The 24,097-nt window shown below is 39.8% G+C and overlaps 1 protein-coding gene and 3 pseudogenes across 7 annotated transcripts in view; all 4 read left to right on the top strand.

The window, feature by feature from the left end:
• The window catches only part of Zfp808l3 (zinc finger protein 808 like 3), a 37,041-nt gene extending 30,874 nt beyond the window's left edge, over window positions 1–6,167 (top strand). For 4 of the 5 annotated variants that reach the window (XM_087591801.1, XM_087591805.1, XM_087591803.1 and 1 more), the window contains one exon: window positions 405–3,740. In XM_087591801.1, coding sequence (XP_087447927.1) covers window positions 405–2,208 — 1,804 coding nt within the window. In that variant the 3' untranslated portion in view covers window positions 2,209–3,740. Of the gene's footprint in view, window positions 1–404; window positions 3,741–6,034 lie in introns of those variants that run through there. The other variant, XM_087591806.1, reaches the window with a different exon arrangement.
• LOC147999941 (uncharacterized) lies at window positions 2,216–3,821 on the top strand (annotated as a pseudogene).
• Window positions 6,168–6,277: 110 nt separating the features above from the next.
• Znf431l-ps1 (zinc finger protein 431 like, pseudogene 1) lies at window positions 6,278–8,910 on the top strand (annotated as a pseudogene). Its single transcript, XR_015641396.1, has 3 exons — window positions 6,278–6,542; window positions 6,737–6,797; window positions 8,030–8,910. The product of XR_015641396.1 is annotated as a zinc finger protein 431 like, pseudogene 1 (transcript).
• A 5,291-nt stretch (window positions 8,911–14,201) lies between these two features.
• LOC147999940 (uncharacterized) lies at window positions 14,202–17,379 on the top strand (annotated as a pseudogene). Its single transcript, XR_015641397.1, has one exon. The product of XR_015641397.1 is annotated as an uncharacterized LOC147999940 (transcript).
• The last annotated feature ends 6,718 nt before the right edge of the window (window positions 17,380–24,097 follow it).

Genomic DNA, 24,097 nt, shown 5'->3' with positions numbered 1-24,097 from the left:
AAATTCTCTTGAGTACTGGGAATGTTGAAATGCTTCTGTTTCTCCTGGATTACTTCCCAAATATAGTATGAACAACACTATTAGAATATTAGAATATTAGAATATTAGAATACACTTAGTGTGTTAAAGCTCTGAGCTCTTTTGCTTTTCTTCAAATTTTGGAAAAACCTTTTATAGGAAAAGGATATGTAAAGCTGAGCTATGTAATAAATGCTCTGCCATCTCAGGGATCTTGGAAGATGCAAAACAGCCCATAGTCAAGAGAAAGCTTGAATGTGAACGAAATTAAAGAAAATTAAGGCCAGATGCCTCTTTATATTTAGAGAAACAGTAACATTAAATCATCCAGATGAAAGTGTTCATCAGTGTGGTAAACCTTTCACATGTGCATATTATCTTCTCAGGCATGAAAGAAGTCAGAGTGCAGAGATTCCCTCCGAATATACTCACTGTGGAAAACCCTTTGCTTTACATGCTCACAGTCATCCTCAAAGGAATGAAAGGATCCATTCAGAAAAGAAGCCCTCTGAAGTTATTCAGTGTGTTGAAGCCTTTGCTCCTTCCACAGTTCTCCAAATACATAAAAGAACACAAGCTAGACAAAAACCTTATGAATGTAGTCAACGTGGTAAAGTTTTTACAAATCACAGTAAACTTAAAAAGCATGAAAGGCTTCATACTGGAGAGAAACCCTACAAATGTAATGAATGTGATAAAGCCTTTTCACGATGCAGTAGCCTCCAGAAGCATAAAAGAGTTCACACTGGAGGGAAACGCTACAAATGTCATGAATGTGATAAAGCCTTTTCACAACTCAGTATACTCTACAGGCATAAAAGAGTTCACACTGGAGAGAAACCCTACAAATGTAAGGAATGTGATAAAGCGTTTTCACGACCCAGTGGACTCCAGATGCATAATAGAGTTCATACTGGAGAGAAACCCTACAAATGTAATGAATGTGATAAAGCCTTTTCAATACACAGTAGCCTCCAGAAGCATAAAAGAGTTCACACTGGAGAGAAGCCCTACAAATGTAGGGAATGCGATAAAGCCTTTTCAGACCACAGTAGCCTACGGAGGCATAAAAGAGTTCACACTGAAGACAAACCCTACAAGTGTAGGGAATGTGATAAAGCCTTTTCAGGACACAGTGGACTCCAGACGCATAAAAGAGTTCACACTGGAGAGAAACCCTACAAATGTAATGGATGTCATAAAGCCTTTTCACAAAACCATAGCCTACAGACACATAAAAGAGTTCACACTGGAGAGAAACCCTACAAATGTAGGGAATGTGATAAAACCTTTTCAATACACAGTAGCCTCCAGAAGCATAAAAGAGTTCACACTGGAGAGAAACCCTACAAATGTAGGGAATGTGATAAAGCCTTTTCAGGACACAGTGGACTCCAGATGCATAAAAGAGTTCACACTGGTGAGAAACCCTACAAATGTAATGAATGTGATAAAGCCTTTTCACAACACCGTAGCCTCCAGCAGCATAAACGAGTTCACACTGGAGAGAAACCCTACAAATGTAATGAATGTGATAAAGCCTTTTCACGACCCAGTAGACTCCAGCAGCATAATAAAGTTCACACTGGAGAGAAACCCTACAAATGTAATGAATGTGATAAAGCCTTTTCAGAACACAGTAGCCTCCAGATGCATAAAAGAGTTCACACTGGAGAGAAACCCTACAAATGTAATGAATGTGATAAAGTCTTTTCACACCAAAATAGCCTACGGAAGCATAAAAGAATTCATACTGGAGAGAAACCCTACAAATGTAATGAATGTGATAAAACCTTCTTATACCACACTAGCCTCCAGATGCATAAAAGAGTTCACACTGGAGAGAAACCCTACAAATGTAATGAATGTGATAAAGCCTATTCAGACCACACTAGCCTACGGATCCATAAAAGAATTCATACTGGAGAGAAACCCTACAAATGTAATGAATGTCATAAAGCCTTTTCACGACCCAGTAGCCTCCAGCAGCATAAACTTGTTCACACTGGAGGGAAACCCTATAAGTGTAATGAATGTGATAAAGCATTTTCACGACCCAGTGGACTCCAGCAGCATAAAAGAGTTCACACTGGACAGAAACACTACAATTGTAATGAATGTGATAACGCCTTTTCAAACCACACTAGCCTAAAAAACCATAATAGAATTCATACTAGAGAGAAACCATAGAAATGTCATGAATGTGATAAAGCCTTTTCACGACCCAGTGGCCTCCAGTTGCGCAATAGAGTTCATACTGGAGAGAAACCCGACAAAAGTAGTGAATGTGATAAAGCCTTTTCAGCACACAGTAGTCTCCAGATGTATAAAAGGATTCATACTGGAGAGAAACCCTACATGTCTTGAATGTCATAAAGCCTTCTCATGACCCAGTAGCCTCCAGCAGCATAAACTTGTTCACACTGGAGGGTAACCCTACAAGTGTAATGAATATGATAAAGCATTTTCACGACCCAGTGGACTCCAGCAGCATAAAAGAGTTCACTCACACTGGACAGAAACCCTACAAATGTAATGAATGTGATAAAACCTTTTATACCACACTAGCCTCCAGATGCATAAAAGTGTTCACACTGGAGAGAAACCCTACAAATGTAATGAATGTGATAAAGCCTATTCAGACCACACTAGCCTACGGATCCATAAAAGAATTCATACTGGAGAGAAACCCTATAAATGTAATGAATGTCATAAAGCCTTTTCACAACCCAGTAGCCTCCAGGAGCATAAACTTGTTCACACTGGAGGGAAACCCTACAAGTGTAATGAATGTGATAAAGCATTTCACGACCCAGTGGACTTCAGATGCATAGAAGAGTTCATACTGGACAGAAACCCTACAAATGTAATGAATGTGATAACGCCTTTTCAGACCACACTAGCCTACAAAACCATAATAGAATTCATACTAGAGAGAAACCATAGAAATGTAATGAATGTGATAAAGCCTTTTCACGACCCAGTGGCCTCCAGTTGTGCAATAGAGTTCATACTGGGGAGAAACCCGACAAAAGTAGTGAATGTGATAAAGCCTTTTCAGCACACAGTAGTCTCCAGATGTATAAAAGAATTCATACTGGAGAGAAACCCTACAAATGTCATGAATGTAATAAAGCCTTTTCACGACCCAGTATCCTCTACAAGCGTAAAAGAGTTCATACTGGGGAGAAATCCTACAAATGTAATGAATGTGATAAAGTCTTTTCAGACCATGGTAACATTCGGAGGCATACTGAAGACAAACCCTACAAATGTAGTGACTGTGGTGAAGCCTTTATTCAACACAATAGACTCCTGATACAAGAAAGGGTTCATACTGGAGAGAAAGCCTACAAATGTAATGAATGTGATAAAACCTTTTCACAACCCAGTAGACTCCAGATACACAGAAGAATTCATACAGGAGCAAAACCCGTCAAACTTAATGAATGTGTTAAACCCTTTTCACAACAAAATAGTCTCTAGACACATAGAGTTCCTACCAAAGAGAAACCCTACAACCTTAAACAATGTGATAAAGCCTTTCACAACACAGTAATCTCCAAATACATTTAAGAACACACAGAGGAGGGATACCCTCCAAATGTAACCAATGTGACAAAGTCTTTTCCCAACATAATATTCTCCAAATACATAGAAAAATACATACTATAGAGAAACCCTACAAATTAATCATTGTAATAAAAGCTTTCCAATCCACATTCATCTTTTTTTGTTTGTTTGTTTTGTTCTGTTTAGAGTTAAAGACAGATTTTATTTTAAACTCTGATTTACCAAATTAGCTTTTCCTACCAACTTTCAGAGCAGAGACCTTCACAGTATTCACAATCTTTTGTTTATTGGCTGCGTTTGTGGGAGCCTTGGCAGCCACCATTGCAGTCTTTGATACCCGCTTAGCCTTTTTTCCTTTCTTGTTCCTTCTAGCCTGCTCTCAATGAGCTTTCCTGACTCCTGTTTTCTGATTCTTCTTAGCATTATATCAGCGAGACACACAGGGATGACTCCCTGGAACGTGACTCTACTGCGGGTTCTCTTCTTTTGAATTTCTTCAGCCTATGTTTCGTGTGTGTGTGTGTGTGTGTGTGTGTGTAGGTGTATCTGTGGAGGACAGTCTAGTTCATCTGTCTAGGATTCCTTTTGGAGAGGAATGCAGACTCACTTTTGCCACTAAGAAAACTGGAAAACCTTCCCATCTGTCTTGGCATAATGCTACCCATGTCCCAGGTAGATCTTGTACCCGCTGAAACTGAACAGCTCAGCCTTCACGGTCATAGATGCTCACCTGCCAGGGAAAGACAGCACAGAGCACAGTCATCTTAAAAGGCAAGGGGGAGTGGGTGATGTCATTAAGCAGGTGAAGGCAGGCACAAGATAGGACAAGGCCTGTCATTGGATGAGAGGGAAGGATGAGTGGCAGAAAAGTTTGAGGGAAGAGGATCTTATCAATTGGATCAGAGGTTATTGTGTATTGTTTCTTGTGGGGAATTAAGTTTAATAGAGTATGTGTCAGCTGGGACACTATGCCACCATGGAATTGAGATGTATATTTCTGGCATGGTGACAGCCTGCCTTGGTAGAGAGATTGTTGCCAGGCTCAGAGAGAGGCCATAGGCAGTGTTGTAGGGGCTAGAGCAAAGAGGGTGAGAGGCTTTGCTGATTGATATTAAGATATCTACCAGATAAATAGGGGCACTGTGGTGCTGACCAAGTGGGGGTAAAAGACAGCATTCCATTTTTTATAATTTTGCAGCAACACGTACACCTGCAGAGAAGCCATTGGTGTTTTGTTCAGTAAATTTTCCCCCTTTTCCCATGTATTTGAGGCTCATCCCCAAGTTTTCTTCTATTAGTTTGAGTATTTGGTTTTATGTGGAGTTCCTTGATCCACTTGAATTTAAGCTTGTCCAGGGTGATAAGAATGGGTCAATTTGCATTCTTCTACATGTTAACCTTCAGTTGAACCAGCACCATTGGTTGAAATGTTATCTTTTTTCCACCAGATGGTTTTAGTTCCTTTGTCAAACATCAGTTGACCACATGAGTGTGGGTTCATTTCTGGGTCTTCAATTCTGTTCCACTGATCTGCCTGTCTCTGTACCAATACCATACAGTTTTAATTCCTCATTGCTCTGTAGTACTGCTTGGGGATGATGATTTCCCCAGAAGTTCTTTTATTGTTGAGTATTTTGTATGCTATTCTGGTTTTTTTTTGTTATTCCAAATGAATTTCCAAATTGCTCTAAGTCTTTGAATGATTGTGTTGGAAATTTGGTGGAGATTTCATTGAATCTGTAGATTTTTTTTGGCCAAATGGCCATTTTTGCAATATTAATCTTGCCAATACCTGAGCATGGGAGACCTTTCCATCTTCTGAGATCTTCAATTTTTCTTCAGAGGCTTGAAGTTCTTGTCATGTAGACATTTCACTTACTCGGTTAATGTCACAACAATGTATTTTATATTTTTGTGACTACTGTCAAGGGTGTCATTTCCCAAGGACACATGCTGCTCTATGTTTATCAAAGCCTTATTTAAAAGAACTCAGATGGCCTCGAACACAGGAAGGGATACATAGGCGTGGGCAGCCTGGGGAAAGCCTGATAGTCTCAAGACAGACAACGGGCCTGCCTACACTACAAAGTCCTTTCAGGCATTTTGCCAAACTATGCAGGTCAAACATACTACAGGATTACCATACAATCCCCAAGGTCAAGGAATTGTGGAAAGAGTGCATCGTACTTTAAAAGAGCTCTTACAAAAACAAAAAGGGGAAGTTGCCTATGGCAGAACACCAAGAGAACAGTTGTCTTTAGCTCTTTTTACTCTAAATTTCTTAATTTTGGATGCGCATGGCCGCTCTGCTGTGGATCGCCATGCTGCTACTAAACTTATGACTAATGCAGAAGTAAAGTGGAAGGATGTCTTAACTGATAAATGGTGTATCCCAGATCCTGTAATTTCGAGATCTAGGGGAGCTGTTTGTGTTTTTCCACAGAATCAAGACAATCCAATCTGGGTGCCTGAACGTTTGACTCGCAAACTGCCTCCTGCTATTCCTGAAGATGAGACTTCGAGCCCTACTATTACTAAAGGGAATGGTAATCCAGCTTGATTCACTCACACTGTGGGCTATTGCCAGATCCTGGCCAGTACTTATGCCAGTTCATAGCAATTCCACCGTCTTGCCAACCTTTTTCTCCACATCCTGTTTGCGTGATGTTCCTTGTATAGTGCCAAATGGAGAATTGCCCCAATGGTATACTGCCACTAATCTTTCTTTGTTACATACATTATGTTTCACTCTTAAAAATTACTCCCAGCCTTGTATATGGCTGTATATGTGCTTTCTTTTGTACCCATGTATGGGATACTCGAGAAGACAGTGACTTATAAGGATGTACATGTGAACTTCACTCAGGAAGAGTGGGCTTTGCTGGATCCCTTCCAGAAGAAGCTCTACAAAGATGTCATGCTGGAGACATACAGGAACCTCAATGCTATGGGTAAGAGTATAAATTCCCTTTCCTGTTTTAAAATTGGAGAAAACCCTTCTATCTTTTGAAGCACTTCTGTAATTTCAATTGAGATGGGTAGAGAATTTGGTGAGTAAAGCATGCATGACTTTAAGATTCACTGAACATTGTAACTTACATTTACCATAATTTCCATTCATCGTTTTTCTCTTACTCTATTTCAGGCTTTAATTGGGAAGACCAAAATATTGAGGAACATTGTCAAAGTTCTAGAAGACAGAGAAGGTACTTCTTATATGCAAGCTCATACAAATATGCCTCTGAAGAAATTTTAATGTGTGCTGAAAGTTTGAAAGTAAAGCAACAGTGTAAATAAGAACTGCTTTAAATATATTGGTGATCGATACATGATAACAAAACCATGGTATTCCATGTGCTTTTATCTGATTTGTTTTTGCAATGCAATTTTTTAAGAAAGTGGACTTGGAAACAATGCCTTAGTGTATATCACCATTTGAAAGACAACCCTATTACAACTACACTGTACAACTGGCAATACATTTCTGCTAATTTTGTAAAAGCTCCACATGTTGAATGGTTGACAAATACATGTGGAAAAGCTTCTAATAAGCTTATTCAGATATTAATAGTGATATTGTTAGATTTAGTGAAATTGGCAGATTATTTGTTGTAAAAAGGATGTTGTGCATTAACCTCCATCCCTATATCACTTGTCTATGAAGAACAAAGTGATAAATTATGTGAATGCAATGTGTTCATCTTCCTTTCATAGATATGTCATATATCATAATGACCACAAACCATGTATATAAAAGAGATTTTGAAGGAAACAATGTACCTCTCTCTCTGTCTATCTATCTATCCATCTATGTATCTATCTATCTCTATCTATCATATCCATCCATCTTTCCATCCTTCCATCTATTTATCTTTCTACCTATCTTTCTATCTATGTATCTCAATCTTTTTCTGACACTCTCTCTCCCATAGCAATGAGAAGACATATAGTGGGTGGCTGTTATACTAGACTGTTTCTACATGATAAATGTTTTACAATTTATGATTTTTCCAACTTCATTGGCAATACATATGGAACCGCAATTTGTAATAAATTCTCTTGAGTACTAGGAATGCCGAAATGCTTCTGTTTCTCCTGGATTACTTCCCTGGATAGTATGAACAACACTACAGTAAATATTAGAATACACTTAGTGTGTTAAAGCTCTGAGCTCTTTTGCTTTTCTTCAAATTTGGGAAAAACCTTTTATAGAAAAAGGATATGTAAAACTAAGCTATGTAATAAATGCTCTGCCATCTCTGGGATCTTGGAAGATGCAAAACAGCCCATAGTCAAGGGAAAGCTTGGATGTAAACGAAGTGAAAAAAATTAAGGCCAGATGCCTCTTTATATTTAGAGAAACAGTAACATTAAATCATCCAGATGAAAGTGTTCATCAGTGTGGTAAACCTTTCACATGTGCATATTATCTTGTCAGGCATGAAAGAAGTCAGAGTGCAGAGATTCCCTCCGAATGTACTCACTGTGGAAAACCCTTTGCTTTTCATGCTCACAGTCATCCTCAAAGGAATGAAAAGATTCATTCAGAAAAGAAGCCCTCTGAAGTTATTCAGTGTGTTGAAGCCTTTGCTCCTTACACAGTTCTCCAGATACATAAAAGAACACAAGCTAGACAGAAACCTTATGAATGTAGTCAGTGTGGTAAAGCTTTTGCAAATCACAGTAAACTTAAAAAGCATGAAAGAAACTGAAAAGAAACACTACAAATGTCATGAATGTGATAAAGCCTTTTCACAACCCAGTAACCACCAGACGCATAAAAGAGTTCACACTGGAAAGAAACCCCACAAATGCAATGAATGTGATAAAGCCTTTTCACGACATAGTAGACTCAAGAGGCATAAAAGAGTTCACACTGCAGCAGAAAATTTGGTCTTACCTGTGGTCCCGAGGCTCAAGTTCGCTCGTGGGGTGCTGCCCCGGGGCTCTCTGCAGCGGCAGCAACCAGGAAGACCTGTGCCGCCCCTTCCGGGAGCTTCAGTGCACCAGGGTTCCAGATGGTCTTTGGCTTTTTCCTCTGGCGTCCGAGATGTGTGTGCAGGGAGCAGTCTCTTCTGGTTTCCCAGGCTTGTCTGCCTCTCTGAAGGTTTAGCTCTCCCACGGGATTTGGGTAACAACCCTGCATATAGAAAACCAAAAGAAGAGACAAGGAGCTGTAGATACAAGCTTCACCAACAGAATACAACAGATGGAAGAGAGAATCTCAGGAGCAGAAGATTCCATAGAAATCATTGACTCAACTGTCAAAGATAATGTAAAGCGGAAAAAGCTACTGGTCCAAAACATACAGGAAATCCAGGACTCAATGAGAAGATCAAACCTAAGGATAATAGGTATAGAAGAGAGTGAAGACTCCCAGCTCAAAGGACCAGTAAATATCTTCAACAAAATCATAGAAGAAAACTTCCCTAACCTAAAAAAAGAGATACCCATAGACATACAAGAAGCCTACAGAACTCCAAATAGATTAGACCAGAAAAGAAACACCTCCCGTCACATAATTGTCAAAACACCAAACGCACAAAATAAAGAAAGAATATTAAAAGCAGTAAGGGAAAAAGGTCAAGTAACATATAAAGGGAGACCTATCAGAATCACACCAGACTTCTCACCAGAAACTATGAAGGCCAGAAGATCCTGGACTGATGTCATACAGACCCTAAGAGAACACAAATGCCAGCCCAGGTTACTGTATCCAGCAAAACTCTCAATTAACATTGATGGAGAAACCAAGATATTCCATGACAAAACCAAATTTACACAATATCTTTCTACAAATCCAGCACTACAAAGGATAATAAATGGTAAAGCCCAACATGAGGCAAGCTATACCCTAGAAGAAGCAAGAAACTAATCGTCTTGGCAACAAAACAAAGAGAATGAAAGCACACAACATAACCTCACATCCAAATATGAATATAAAGGGAAACAATAATCACTATTCCTTAATATCTCTCATAGAAGAAAACTTCCCTAACCTAAAAAAAGAGATACCCATAGACATACAAGAAGCCTACAGAACTCCAAATAGATTAGACCAGAAAAGAAACACCTCCCGTCACATAATTGTCAAAACACCAAACGCCATCTCTCAATATCAATGGCCTCAACTCCCCAATAAAAAGACATAGATTAACAAACTGGATACGCAACGAGGACCCTGCATTCTGCTGCCTACAGGAAACACACCTCAGAGACAAAGACAGACACTACCTCAGAGTGAAAGGCTGGAAAACAACTTTCCAAGCAAATGGTCAGAAGAAGCAAGCTGGAGTAGCCATTCTAATATCAAATAAAATCAATTTCCAACTAAAAGTCATCAGAAAAGATAAGGAAGGACACTTCATATTCATCAAAGGAAAAATCCACCAAGATGAACTCTCAATCCTAAATATCTATGCCCCAAATACAAGGGTACCTACATACGTAAAAGAAACCTTACTAAAGCTCAAAACACACATTGCACCTCACACAATAATAGTGGGAGATTTCAACACCCCACTCTCATCAATGGACAGATCATGGAAACAGAAATTAAACAGTGATGTCGAAAGACTAAGAGAAGTCATGAGCCAAATGGACTTAACAGATATTTATAGAACATTCTATCCTAAAGCAAAAGGATATACCTTCTTCTCAGCTCCTCATGGTACTTTCTCCAAAATTGATCATATAATTGGTCAAAAAACGGGCCTCAACAGGTACAGAAAGATAGAAATAATCCCATGCGTGCTATCGGACCACCACGGCCTAAAACTGGTCTTCAATAACAATAAGGGAAGAATGCCCACATATACGTGGAAATTGAACAATGCTCTACTCAATGATAACCTGGTCAAGGAAGAAATAAAGAAAGAAATTAAAAACTTTTTAGAATTTAATGAAAATGAAGGTACAACATACCCAAACTTATGGGACACAATGAAAGCTGTGCTAAGAGGAAAACTCATAGCGCTGAGTGCCTGCAGAAAGAAACAGGAAACAGCATATGTCAGCAGCTTGACAGCACACCTAAAAGCTCTAGAACAAAAAGAAGCAAATACACCCAGGAGGAGTAGAAGGCAAGAAATAATCAAACTCAGAGCTGAAATCAACCAAGTAGAAACAAAAAGGACCATAGAAAGAATCAACAGAACCAAAAGTTGGTTCTTTGAGAAAATCAACAAGATAGATAAACCCTTAGCCAGACTAACGAGAGGACACAGAGAGTGCGTCCAAATTAACAAAATCAGAAATGAAAAGGGAGACATAACTACAGATTCAGAGGAAATTCAAAAAATCATCAGATCTTACTATAAAAACCTATATTCAACAAAATTTGAAAATCTTCAGGAAATGGACAATTTCCTAGACAGATACCAGGTACCGAAGTTAAATCAGGAACAGATAAACCAGTTAAACAACCCCATAACTCCTAAGGAAATAGAAGCAGTCATTAAAGGTCTCCCAACCAAAAAGAGCCCAGGTCCAGACGGGTTTAGTGCAGAATTCTATCAAACCTTTATAGAAGACTTCATACCAATATTATCCAAACTATTCCACAAAATTGAAACAGATGGAGCCCTACCGAATTCCTTCTACGAAGCCACAATTACTCTTATACCTAAACCACACAAAGACACAACAAAGAAAGAGAACTTCAGACCAATTTCCCTTATGAATATCGACGCAAAAATACTCAATAAAATTCTGGCAAACCGAATTCAAGAGCACATCAAAACAATCATCCACCATGATCAAGTAGGCTTCATCCCAGGCATGCAGGGATGGTTTAATATACGGAAAACCATCAACGTGATCCATTATATAAACAAACTGAAAGAACAGAACCACATGATCATTTCATTAGATGCTGAGAAAGCATTTGACAAAATTCAACACCCCTTCATGATAAAAGTCCTGGAAAGAATAGGAATTCAAGGCCCATACCTAAACATAGTAAAAGCCATATACAGCAAACCAGTTGCTAACATTAAACTAAATGGAGAGAAACTTGAAGCAATCCCACTAAAATCAGGGACTAGACAAGGCTGCCCACTCTCTCCCTACTTATTCAATATAGTTCTTGAAGTTCTAGCCAGAGCAATCAGACAACAAAAGGAGATCAAATAGATACAGATCGGAAAAGAAGAGGTCAAAATATCACTATTTGCAGATGACATGATAGTATATTTAAGTGATCCCAAAAGTTCCACCAGAGAGCTACTAAAGCTGATAAACAACTTCAGCAAAGTGGCTGGGTATAAAATTAACTCAAATAAATCAGTTGCCTTCCTCTATACAAGAGAGAAACAAGCCGAGAAAGAAATTAGGGAAACGACACCCTTCATAATAGACCCAAATAATATAAAGTACCTCGGTGTGACTTTAACCAAGCAAGTAAAAGATCTGTACAATAAGAACTTCAAGACACTGAGGAAAGAAATTGAAGAAGACCTCAGAAGATGGAAAGATCTCCCATGCTCATGGATTGGCAGGATTAATATAGTAAAAATGGCCATTTTACCAAAAGCGATCTACAGATTCAATGCAATCCCCATCAAAATACCAATCCAATTCTTCAAAGAGTTAGACAGAACAATTTGCAAATTCATCTGGAGAAACAAAAAACCCAGGATAGCTAAAGCTATCCTCAACAATAAAAGGACTTTAGGGGGAATCACTATCCCTGAACTCAAGCAGTATTACAGAGCAATAGTGATAAAAACTGCATGGTATTGGTACAGAGACAGACAGATAGACCAATGGAATAGAATTGAAGACCCAGAAATGAACCCACACACCTATGGTCACTTGATTTTTGACAAAGGAGCCAAAACCATCCAATGGAAAAAAGATAGCATTTTCAACAAATGGTGCTGGTTCAACTGGAGGGCAACATGTAGAAGACTGCAGATCGATCCATCCTTATCACCCTGTACAAAGCTTAAGTCCAAGTGGATCAAGGACCTCCACATCAAACCAGACACACTCAAACTAATAGAAGAAAAACTAGGGAAACATCTGGAACACATGGGCACTGGAAAAAATTTCCTGAACAAAACACCAATGGCTTTTGCTCTAAGATCAAGAATCGACAAATGGGATCTCATAAAACTGCAAAGCTTCTGTAAGGCAAAGGACACTGTGGTTAGGACAAAACGGCAACCAACAGATTGGGAAAAGATCTTTACCAATCCTACAACAGATAGAGGCCTTATATCCAAAATATACAAAGAACTCAAGAAGTTAGACCGCAGGGAAACAAATAACCCTATTAAAAAATGGGGTTCAGAGCTAAACAAAGAATTCACAGCTGAGGAATGCCGAATGGCTGAGAAACACCTAAAGAAATGTTCAACATCTTTAGTCATAAGGGAAATGCAAATCAAAACAACCCTGAGATTTCACCTCACACCAGTGAGAATGGCTAAGATCAAAAACTCAGGTGACAGCAGATGCTGGCGAGGATGTGGAGAAAGAGGAACACTCCTCCATTGTTGGTGGGATTGCAGACTGGTAAAACCATTCTGGAAATCAGTCTGGAGATTCCTCAGAAAATTGGACATTGAACTGCCTGAGGATCCAGCTATACCTCTCTTGGGCATATACCCAAAAGATGCCTCAACATATAAAAGAGACACGTGCTCCACTATGTTCATCGCAGCCTTATTTATAATAGCCAGAAACTGGAAAGAACCCAGATGCCCTTCAACAGAGGAATGGATACAGAAAATGTGGTACATCTACACAATGGAATATTACTCAGCTATCAAAAACAACGAGTTTATGAAATTCGTAGGCAAATGGTTGGAACTGGAAAACATCATCCTGAGTGAGCTAACCCAATCACAGAAAGACATACATGGTATGCACTCATTGATAAGTGGCTATTAGCCCAAATGCTTGAATTACCCTAGATCCCTAGAACAAACGAAACTCAAGACGGATGATCAAAATGTGAATGCTTCACTCCTTCTTTAAATGAGGAAAAAGAATACCCTTGGCAGGGAAGGGAGAGGCAAAGATTAAAACAGAGACTTAAGGAACACCCATTCAGAGCCTGCCCCACATGTGGCCCATACATATACAGCCACCCAATTAGACAAGATGGATGAAGCAAAGAAGTGCAGACCAACAGGAGCCGGATGTAGATCGCTCCTGAGAGACACAGCCAGAATACAGCAAATACAGAGGCGAATGCCAGCAGCAAACCACTGAACTGAGAATAGGTCCCCTATTGAAGGAATCAGAGAAAGAACTGGAAGAGCTTGAAGGGGCTCGAGACCCCAAAAGTACAACAATGCCAAGCAACCAGAGCTTCCAGGGACTAAGCCACTACCTAAAGACTATACATGGACTGACCCTGGACTCTGACCCCATAGGTAGCAATGAATATCCTAGTAAGAGCACCAGTGGAAGGGGAAGCCCTGGGTCCTGCTAAGACTGAACCCCCAGTGAACTAGTCTATGGGGGGAGGGCGGCAATGGGGGGAGGGTTGGGAGGGGAACACCCATAAGGAAGGGGAGGGGGGAGGGGGATGCTTGCCCGGAAACCGGGAAAGGGAATAACACTCGAAATGTATATAAGAAATACTCAAGTTAATAAAAAAAAAAAAAAGAGTTCACACTGGAAAGAAACCCTACAAATGTAATGAATGTGATAAAGCCTTTTCACGACCCAGTAACCACCAGACGCATAAATGAGTTCACACTGGAGAGAAACCCTACAAATGTAATGAATGTGATAAAGCCTTTTCACGACCCAGTAACCTCCAGACGCATAAAAGAGTTCACACTGGAGAGAAACCCTACAAATGTAATGAATGTGATAAAGCCTTTTCAGTACACAGTAGCCTCCAGAAGCATAAAAGAGTTCACACTGGAGAGAAACCCTACAAATGTAATGAATGTGATAAAGCCTTTTCAGAACACAGTAGGCTCCAGACACATAAAAGAGTTCACACTGGAGAGAAACCCTACAAATGTAATGAATGTGATAAAGCTTTTTCAGAACACAGTAGCCTCCAGATACATAAAAGAGTTCACACTGGAGAGAAACCCTACAAATGTCATGAATGTGATACAACCTTTTTATACCACACTAGCCTATGGTAACATAATAGAATTCATACTAGAGAGAAACCATACAAATGTAATGAATGTGATAAAGCCTTTTTATGACCCAGTGGACTCCTGGAGCATAAAATGATTCATACTGGAGATAAACCCTACAAATGTAAGGAATGTGATAAAGCCTTTTCATGACCCAGTAGACTCAAGAGACATAATAGAGTTCATACTGGAGAGAAACCCTAAAATGTCATGAATGTAATAAAGCCTTTTCAGACCACACTAGCCTACAGAACCATAATAGAATCAATACTAGAGAGAAACCATAGAAATGTAATGAATGTGTTAAAGCCTTTTCAGCACAGAGTAGTCTCCAGATGCATAAAAGGATTCGTACTGGAGAGAATCCCTACAAATATAATGAATGTGATAAAGCCTTTTCACGACCCAGTATCCTCTACAGGCATAAAAGAGTTCATACTGGGGAGAAACCCTACAAATATAATGAATGTGATGAAGTCTTTTCAGACCCCGGTAACATTCAGAGGCATAAAAGAATTCATACTGAAGACAAACCCTACAAATGTAGTGACTGTGGTGAAGCCTTTTCGCAACACAATACACTCCTGATACATGAAAGGATTCATACTGGAGAGAAACCCTACAAATGTAAGGAATGTGATAAAGCCTATTCACGACACAGTAGACTCCAGATTCATAATAGGGTTCATACTGGAGAGAAACCCGACATATGTAATGAATGTGATAACGCTTTTTCACAACCCAGTAGACTCCAGGTACATAGAAGAATTCATACAGGAGCAAACCCGTCAAATGTAGTGAATGTGTTAAACCCTTTTCACAACAAAATAGTCTCTAGACACATAGAGTTCATACCAAAAGAAACCCTACAAAAGTAAGCAGTGTGATAAAGCCTTTCACAACACACTAACCTCCAAATACATTAAAGAACATACACAGGAGAGATACCCTCCAAATGTAACCAATGTGACAAAGCCTTTTCCCAACATAATAGTCTCCAAATACATAGAAAAATACATACTGGAGAGAAACCCTACAATTTAAAAATTGTGATAAAAGTTTTCCAATCCACATTTATCTTTTTTTGTTTGTTTTGTTCTGTTTAGAGTTAAAGACAGATTTTATTTTAAACTCTCATTTACCAAATAAGCTTTTCCCACCAAATCTCAGAGCAGAGACCTTCACAGGATTCACAATCTTTTGTTTATTGGCTGCCTTTGTGGGGGCCTTGGCAGCCACCATTGCTATCTTTGATACCCGCTTAACATTTTTTGCTTTTTTTGTCAGTCCTTATAGCCTGCTCTCAATGAGCTTTCCTGACTCCCATTTTCTGATTCTTCTTACCATCATATCAGCACAAGACACACAGGAATGACTCCCTGGAACGTGACTGTACTGCGGGTTCTTTTCTTTTGAACTTCTTCAGCCTGTGTTTCGTGTGTGTGTGTGTGTGTGTGTGTGTGTGTGTGTGTGTGTGTGTAGGTGTAGGTGTATCTGTAGAGGACAGTCTAGTTCATCTGTCTAGGATTCCTTTTGGAGAGGAATGCAGACTCACTTTTGCCACTAAGAAAACTGGAAAACCTTCCAATGTCTTGGCATAGTGCTGCCCATGTCCCAGGTAGATCTTGTACCCGCTGAAACTGAACAGCTCAGCCTTCACGGTCATAGATGCTCACCTGCCAGGGAAAGACAGCACAGAGCACAGTCATCTTAAAGGGCATGGAGGAGTGAGTGATGTCATTAAGCAGGTGAAGGCAGGTACAAGATAGGACGAGGCCTGTCATTGGATGAGAGGGAAGGATGAGTGGCAGAAAAGTTTGAGGGAAGAGGATCTTATCAATTGGATCAGAGGTTATTGTGTGTTGTTTCTTGTGGGGAATTAAGTTTAATAGAGTATGTGTCAGCTGGAATACTAAGCCACCATGGAATTGAGATGTATATTTCTGGCATGGTGACAGCCTGCCTTGGGGACTGCATTGGTAGACAGATTGTTGCCAGGCTCAGAGAGAGGCCATAGGCAGTGTTATAGGGGCTAGAGCAAAAAGGGTGAGAGGCTTTGCTGATTGATATTAAGATATCTACCAGATAACTAGGGGCACTGTGGTGCTGACCAAGTGGGGGTAAAAGACAGCATACCATTTTTTATAATTTTGCAGCAACACATACACCGGGAGAGAAGCCATTGGTGTTTTGTTCAGTAATTTTTCACCTTTTCCCATGTATTTGAGGCTCATCCTCAAGTTTTCTTCTATTAGTTTGAGTATCTGGTTTTATGTGGAGTTCTTTCATCCCCTTGAATTTAAGCTTTGTCCAGGGTGATAAGAATGGGTCAATTTGCATTCTTCTACATGTTAACCTTCAGTTGAACCAGCACCATTGGTTGAAATGTTATCTTTTTTCCACATGATGGTTTTAGTTCCTTTGTCAAACATCAGTTGACCACATGAGTGTGGGTTCATTTCTGGGTCTTCAATGCTGTTCCACTGATCTGCCTGTATCTGTACCAATACCATACAGTTTTTATCCTCATTGCTCTGTAGTACTGCTTGGGGATGATGATTTCCCCAGAAGTTCTTGTATTGTTGAGTATTTTGTATGCTATTCTGGTTTTTTTGTTATTCCAAATGAATTTGCAAATTGCTCTAAGTCTTTGAATAATTGTGTTGGAAATTTGGTGGAGATTTCATTGAATCTGTAGATTTCTTTTGGCCAATTGTCCATTTTTGCAATATTAATCTTGCCAATCCCTGAGCATGGGAGATCTTTCCATCTTCTGAGATCTTCAATTTTTCTTAAGAGGCTTGAAGTTCTTGTCATGCAGACATTTCACTTGCTTGGTTAATGTCACAACAACGTATTTTATATTTTTGTGACTACTGTCAAGGGTGTCATTTCCCAAGGACACATGCTGCTCTATGTTTATCGAAGCCTTATTTAAAAGAACTCAGATGGCCTCGAACACAGGAATGGATACAGAAAATGTGGTAAGTTTACACAATGGAGTACTACTTGGCCATTAAATACAATGACTGCATAAAATTCTTAGGCAAATGGTTGGAAGTATAAAATATCATAGTTACTGAGGCAACTCGGTCACAAACAGACACACATGATATCCACAAACTGATAAATGGGTATTAGCCCAAGAGCTCAGAATACCCACAATAAAATTAACACATCCTATGAAACCCATGAAGAAGGAAGACCAAAGTGTGGATGCTTCAGTCCGTAGAAAGGAAAACAAAATACCCACAGAAGGAAATAAGGAGACAAAGTATGGAGTAGAGACTGAAGGGAAGACATCAAGAGAATACTCCACAGGGTGTTCACCCCACATACAGTCACCAAACAGATACTATTGCAGATGCCAAGAAATGCTTGCTGACTGGAGCCTGATAAAGCTGTCTCGTGAAAGGCTCAGCTAGAGCTGGCAAATACAGAGGTGGATTTTTAAAGCAAACCATTGGGCTGAGTACGGGGTCCCCAATGGAGGAGTTAGAAACAGGATTGGAGGACCTAAAGAGGTTTGCAACCCCATAGGAAGAATCCCACAGAGCTGATCCCACAGAGCTTCCAGGCACTAAACGCCCAACAAAAGAGCACACGTGGAGCCACCCATGACTGCAGCTACATCTGTAGCAGAGGATGGCCCTATTGGAAATCAGTGGGAGGAGAGACCCTTGGTCCTGTCAAGCTGCAATGCTTCAGTGTAGTGGAATGCCAGGAAGACAAGCAAGAGTGGGTGGGTTTGTGGGAGCACCCTCAGAGAAGCCAGGGAGGGGCTATGTGATAGTGGGTTTCTGGAGTGGAAACTGGGAAAGGGGATAACGTTTGAAGTGCAAATAAAGAAAATATGCTTTGACAGAAAAGGAAAAAAAGAAACGGAGTCTTCTTTAGAATGTCACAGCCTTCAGACACACAGCACTCAGGATGAGGTAAAATGCCTTTCACATCAAATTAGTGCAGTCAACTACCTAATCTGAATCAGGTGGTTAATGTGAGGTCTTTTTCTTATTTGGAATATATAACATGGCAAAACCCCTCTGTTTTTCTGGAGCTTTTGAGTTCACAAGAAAAATCTTTATCTAGACCATATTTTCTGGTGGAAGCTTACACATGTAAGGATGATGAAGATGGGAACTCTTTCTTTTCTTCCTGCCATACTCTGGCAAGAGAGATCACTATTTTTCTAGCATTCAAGGTTCCGTGTTAGGAATTCTGGAATATGCTGAAGACCAGCTGAGACATAGAGACACGACTGTATTCTTCAACTTGCCATTGTTACACAGTCATTGTTTTACTCGTGGACAACATTCCATGAGACATTTCTCTATATCCACTTCATCCATACATAGAGAGAGCCATGCTTTGGGTTCTGTTCATCTGGAAAACCTCTGCTAATACAGATATGTGTTTTCACCTCCCTCTGAGGACGATGTGCTGGCTTCTAATAGTGCTCCACTGAGATTGCCATCCATATCCTACTTTTTTCCCAGAGTTGTCTGGATTCTCATATTGAAAGAACAAGATAAACCCCATTTGTGCAGAATTATTTTGAAAGGGAAAGATAAACCCCTTTTATCTCCACTGAAGCAACCCTTTCATCCATTTGGAACACCAGGCGTGTTTGAAAAAGCAGCCATAAAGCACCAGCTTCAGGATAGACCACAATTAACATAGAGAAAGTCATGAGACACCAGCTCTAGGAAAATAAAATTAAATCTAGAACAAATTCATAAACACCCCTCACTCCAGAGACCAGTCCAGGTATAAGTACAAATATGGGAAATACCTTTTCTCCGAATGGGCCATTTGCACTGGGCAGCCCTATTTCATTACATGGTTTAAAGTTCATAACACAGGGATGCAAAACACTGACAATGTGTGACCTCATAGCATCCACCAAAGAAATATTTTATTATGCTAGAGATTTTCCCTGGTTCCCTATAAAATGATTTTGTGCTTTTCCTGGGGTTGGTATTCTAAAGAATGGGTGACCTCTGTATGAAGACCATCTCTGCACAATAAGCCTTCTTTGTTTTTGCATACTATCTAAGTCTGGGCTCTTCAGTGATATTCAGACCCTTACATTATATAGCAGATGAATATTAGCTACCGTGTGAAGTTACAGAAATAAGCATCCTATTTTCTGTCCAAAAAGTTCTTTTAATTGGGAAGACCCCATCTTTCAAGGAGTTATATAGTAAATAATGGGCTTTAGAAGCTATCCATCTTGATTCAAGGAGGTATAGTTTGAGTGGAGGAGGAGGGAGAGGACAAAGGGGTGGTAGAAAAGGAAAGGAAGAGGAAGAGTGAAAAGAACAAGAAGAGGAACAAGACAAGAAGAAGAACAAGATGAGGAAGGAGGAGGAAGAGGCAGAGCAGAAGAAACTGAACAGGAAGTGGAGGAGGAAGAGCGTGAGAAGGAAAACAGGAGCAGTGTATATGGAAGAGGAGAATGAGGACAAGAAGAATGAGTGGGAGGAGGAGGGGGAAGAAATTCCTGCTGGAAGATAGAAAGGTAGGATAACGGAGGACAGGCATATTTGATACTGAAACACAAATCTTGGGGATCTTAAAAGGGTCAGCTCCTGGACTGGAATGCTGGCCCAGGAAACCTTAAGCTGATGTGTCTCTTCAGCACAATCCAACCCTAAGAGAGGTGCTTATGGCACTCAAGATCCACTGGCCAATCAGGGCCTCTAGGAAGACCCTGCAATCAGAAGAGGAGGGATCTTACAGGTGCCTTGTTCCTACAGCAAGTTCAGCTCTCTTGCTGAGGATGCTTCTAAGGTTGGTATAGTGTGTTTTGACCTCTTCTGCTGAGTGCTTTCCAGGAGTGCATGCCTGAGCTACTAAGTCTCATTGTAGTGAGCATGTGACCACTGTCCCTAACCTGAATTATCAGAGGACTGAGAATGGGGAGGTGGTGAAGTGGCCCTCCTGTGTGCAGGGTGTAAATTAGCCGCCACCTTTGAGGTTCTTGTGGTCCTAGCCACTAAGTGTTCTTATGGGTTTCACATGAATAACTTCAGTATGGGAGCCTCATCTGCACAAAGCATTTGGAGCAAGGGATTTCAAGTAGAGAAGCATCTTTGGCATGATTCCAAATTCGGAGGTCTTGTTTGTCAGCATCTGAACATTTCCTTAAGTATTCCTTGCTTATTCAAAATTTCTCTGTTGACCATTCTCTGTTTAGTACTGTACCTATACTTTAATTGGGATATTTGAGAAGTTTCTGTCTAACCTCTTGAGTTCTTCAGAAATTTTTAATACTAACCCTATGTAAGATAAAGCGTTAGTGAATATTCTCTTTCAATCTGTAGGCTGCTGTTTTGTCCTACTGACAGTGACCTTTACCTTAAAGATATTTTGTAGTTTCATGAAGTCCCACTTTTCAATTGCTGATGTTGGTGCCTGAACCATTGCCATTCTTGTCAGGAAATTGCGTCTTGAGCACTTGTGTCTGATATTATGTTGAGGTCCTTCATTCAATAGGACTGTGCTTGATGTTTACATGTGTTCTTGGATTCGGTTTGGTGTGTGTGTGTGTGTTGGTGTGTGTCTGTTGTGGCTTCATTTTCATTGAATTCTGGAAAGTCTATAATTACTTTCTTATTTCTTCACTGACATGGTGATCAGAGCAAAAAGAATATTTAGTTTGAGAGAAGTTTTAGGCTATCTGTTCTGTTCATGGACAGAAGTTTACCTACTACAGCTGTGTGTTTTTCACCTTCCCACTGCAGAAGATGTTTCTAGGTAATGATAGTGCTCCAAAATCATTTTCATCCATTTCCTTCTTTTCTCCCAGTGTCAGGATTCTCTAGGTGTAGCTGCAGTTGTCCTGATACCATCGTGAAGTCACAGAAACAAATGCCATATTTTGTATCCTAAATCTCTTTTTAGCTGGAATCTTCTTAGAACAGTTCTCCTGTGAATGTGATAGTTCACCCTCCTTCAAGTTGAATAGTGTATTGTGAAATATATCCACCTTGATTCCTGGAGGAAGAAGAGAACATGCCTGCTGAGTGCTAATGCTGTCTTCATTTTAGATTGTAACCATAGTACAACTATAAGTAACCATAACCATAGTAACTATAAGTATTGAAGAAAACTATAAGTTGATAATGAATCTTATTTGCAAGAAAAATTTTGAAGTACTATCTCTTTTAATGTGTTATTGCATTCTTAGAGAGAAACACTTATTCAGAACAATTTTCTCAGAACCACAATGAGTTCCAGACAACTGTCGCAGTGGGTATGGCTTGTTGCTTCTAAACCTCATGACATAATTAGAATTTCCAATAGACGCATGTTATCTATGAATTCTTTTCTCATTTCTATAGTTAGAGTCTGGCATTGGTACGTCACACACTGGCAGTATATAAAACGTTAAACAAAATAAGGAACAATGATGTCACTTGAAGCTAAAAGCATACTTGGATCTTATCTGTAGAATGCACATAGTGGAAGTAGACAATAGACACCTGTAAGGTGCTTTTTTCTCACTGCTACCTATACCCATGGCACAGGTGTATGTGCAAAAACACAGTTGAAACATTTTTTTATGCAGAGGAAATGAACAGTGCAAAGAATATGCCCCATTTTTGAGAAAATATGAAATGATTTTCCTGTTTAAATTATTATTGCAATGTTTCAGTAGGTATTACTAAACATCAAACCCACGAGGCTTAATCTGTAAGTTTTACCTTGCCATTCATTCTTTGATTCAAAGCTAAGTCTTGAAAAAACATCTCAGTTGGCCTTTGGGCTGCATTCGTGTAATCCCAGGATATGGGGAGGGTGGTAGGCCAGTCTCTCTGAATTTGAGGCACATTGCTGTACTTTGTAGTGACATACTTTATAGCCAGATTCTGTCTCAAGAATGAAATCTGAAAAGAAAGAGCATACCTTATTTTATTGACATTCCCTAATAGAATTTGAGTGTTTTCTGGACTCATTTGGCAGCAGTTGGAGCCCACAACAATGCATGTCAGGTGTACGTGTGATGTGAGTTGTGCTTCGTGTAAGGAGAGAACAGGAACATGCATACCTAAAGATTGACATGCTGAATGGGATCCTATTTGAGTTCCTTGATGACTAAAAAACATTCATTTTGGAACTCTGTTGGTAACTCTGGGTGACATCAAGTCTGTCTTCAGGGTACCATGGAACTCAAACAGAAATCACTCTCAAACTATGGAAGTCAGGTATTTAGAAAGAACAATGGGAGCTGGAGAGAGGGCTCATCAGTTAAGAGCACTGACTGCTCTTTCAGAGGTCCTGAGTTTAATACCCAGCAGTGGCACAGTGGCTCACAACGATTTGTAAATGGATCAGATGACTTCTTCTGGTGTGTCTGAAGATAGTGACGCTGTACTCATATTTATAAAGTAAATACATCTTTAAAAAAATGAAAGAAAGAATCATGGAGTATTGATCAACTATTAGGGGGTAGGCATTGTATATTAAAGAGGAAGAAAAGGCCCTCGATCCCAATGCTTAGGGTGGACCTGAACACCAGAGGCTTTCCATTGTAATCTCTGTATCGACTCAGATGTGGTGGGTCAGTCCTATCCAGTTCTTCCACTCCTCTTTTTTTTTCACAACAACTACACAGATCTATCTGTGTTAGCACAATGCATAGCCTCTGTGGCAGTCTCCAATTAAAACTTAAAGGCATTTAGTGGCCACCCAATGGTCCCAGTAAATTGCCTGCATGGTAGGAATTAGGTAGTCCAAAACTACATTAATATTTCTCCTTTTGCTTATGGCCTAATAGAACACTGGACCCCATATCCTTAGAATTTCCCTTGGAATGTCATTCTCAAATATGACTGATTCCTCCAGGTAAGGACTTCTGTGCATAACAAAAGTTTATTCCTTAACTGAATACATTTCAGGGGGAAAAGCAACTAAAATTCAGTTAAAGAATTAGGAAAGGGGGCTGGAGAGATGGCTCAGCGTTTAAGAGCACAGACTGCTCTTCCAGAGGTCCTGAGTTCAATTCCCGGCAACCACATGGTGGCTCACAACCATCTGTAATGAGATCTGATGCCCTCTTCTGGTGTGTCTGAAAACAGCGACAGTGTACTCATATGTATAAAATAAATTTAAAAAAAATTCTTTAAAAAAAAAAGAATTAGGAAAGGGAGAAAATTGCTATTCCAAATGAGTCACAATGAGCAAACACATTAATTTATTTTCAATTCTCAATAATTTTGTTTTGTTCCTTTTGTTCATTTTTGTTGTTTTATTTGAAAGTGTATTCTTACCAGTAGTCTCTGGCTGCCCTGGAACTCTTGCCTGTTCTAGAACATCAGAGAATTCTGCCCACCCTGCCTCCAAAATACCAGCATTATAGGTGAACTTGTCACAGCTAGATGGGTCAG

Source organism: Rattus norvegicus, chromosome 17, assembly GCF_021556685.1.
Source record: "Rattus norvegicus strain SHRSP/BbbUtx chromosome 17, alternate assembly SHRSP_T2T, whole genome shotgun sequence".
Taxonomy (NCBI): Eukaryota; Metazoa; Chordata; class Mammalia; order Rodentia; family Muridae; genus Rattus; species Rattus norvegicus.
This window is presented reverse-complemented; position numbering and strand designations above follow the sequence as displayed.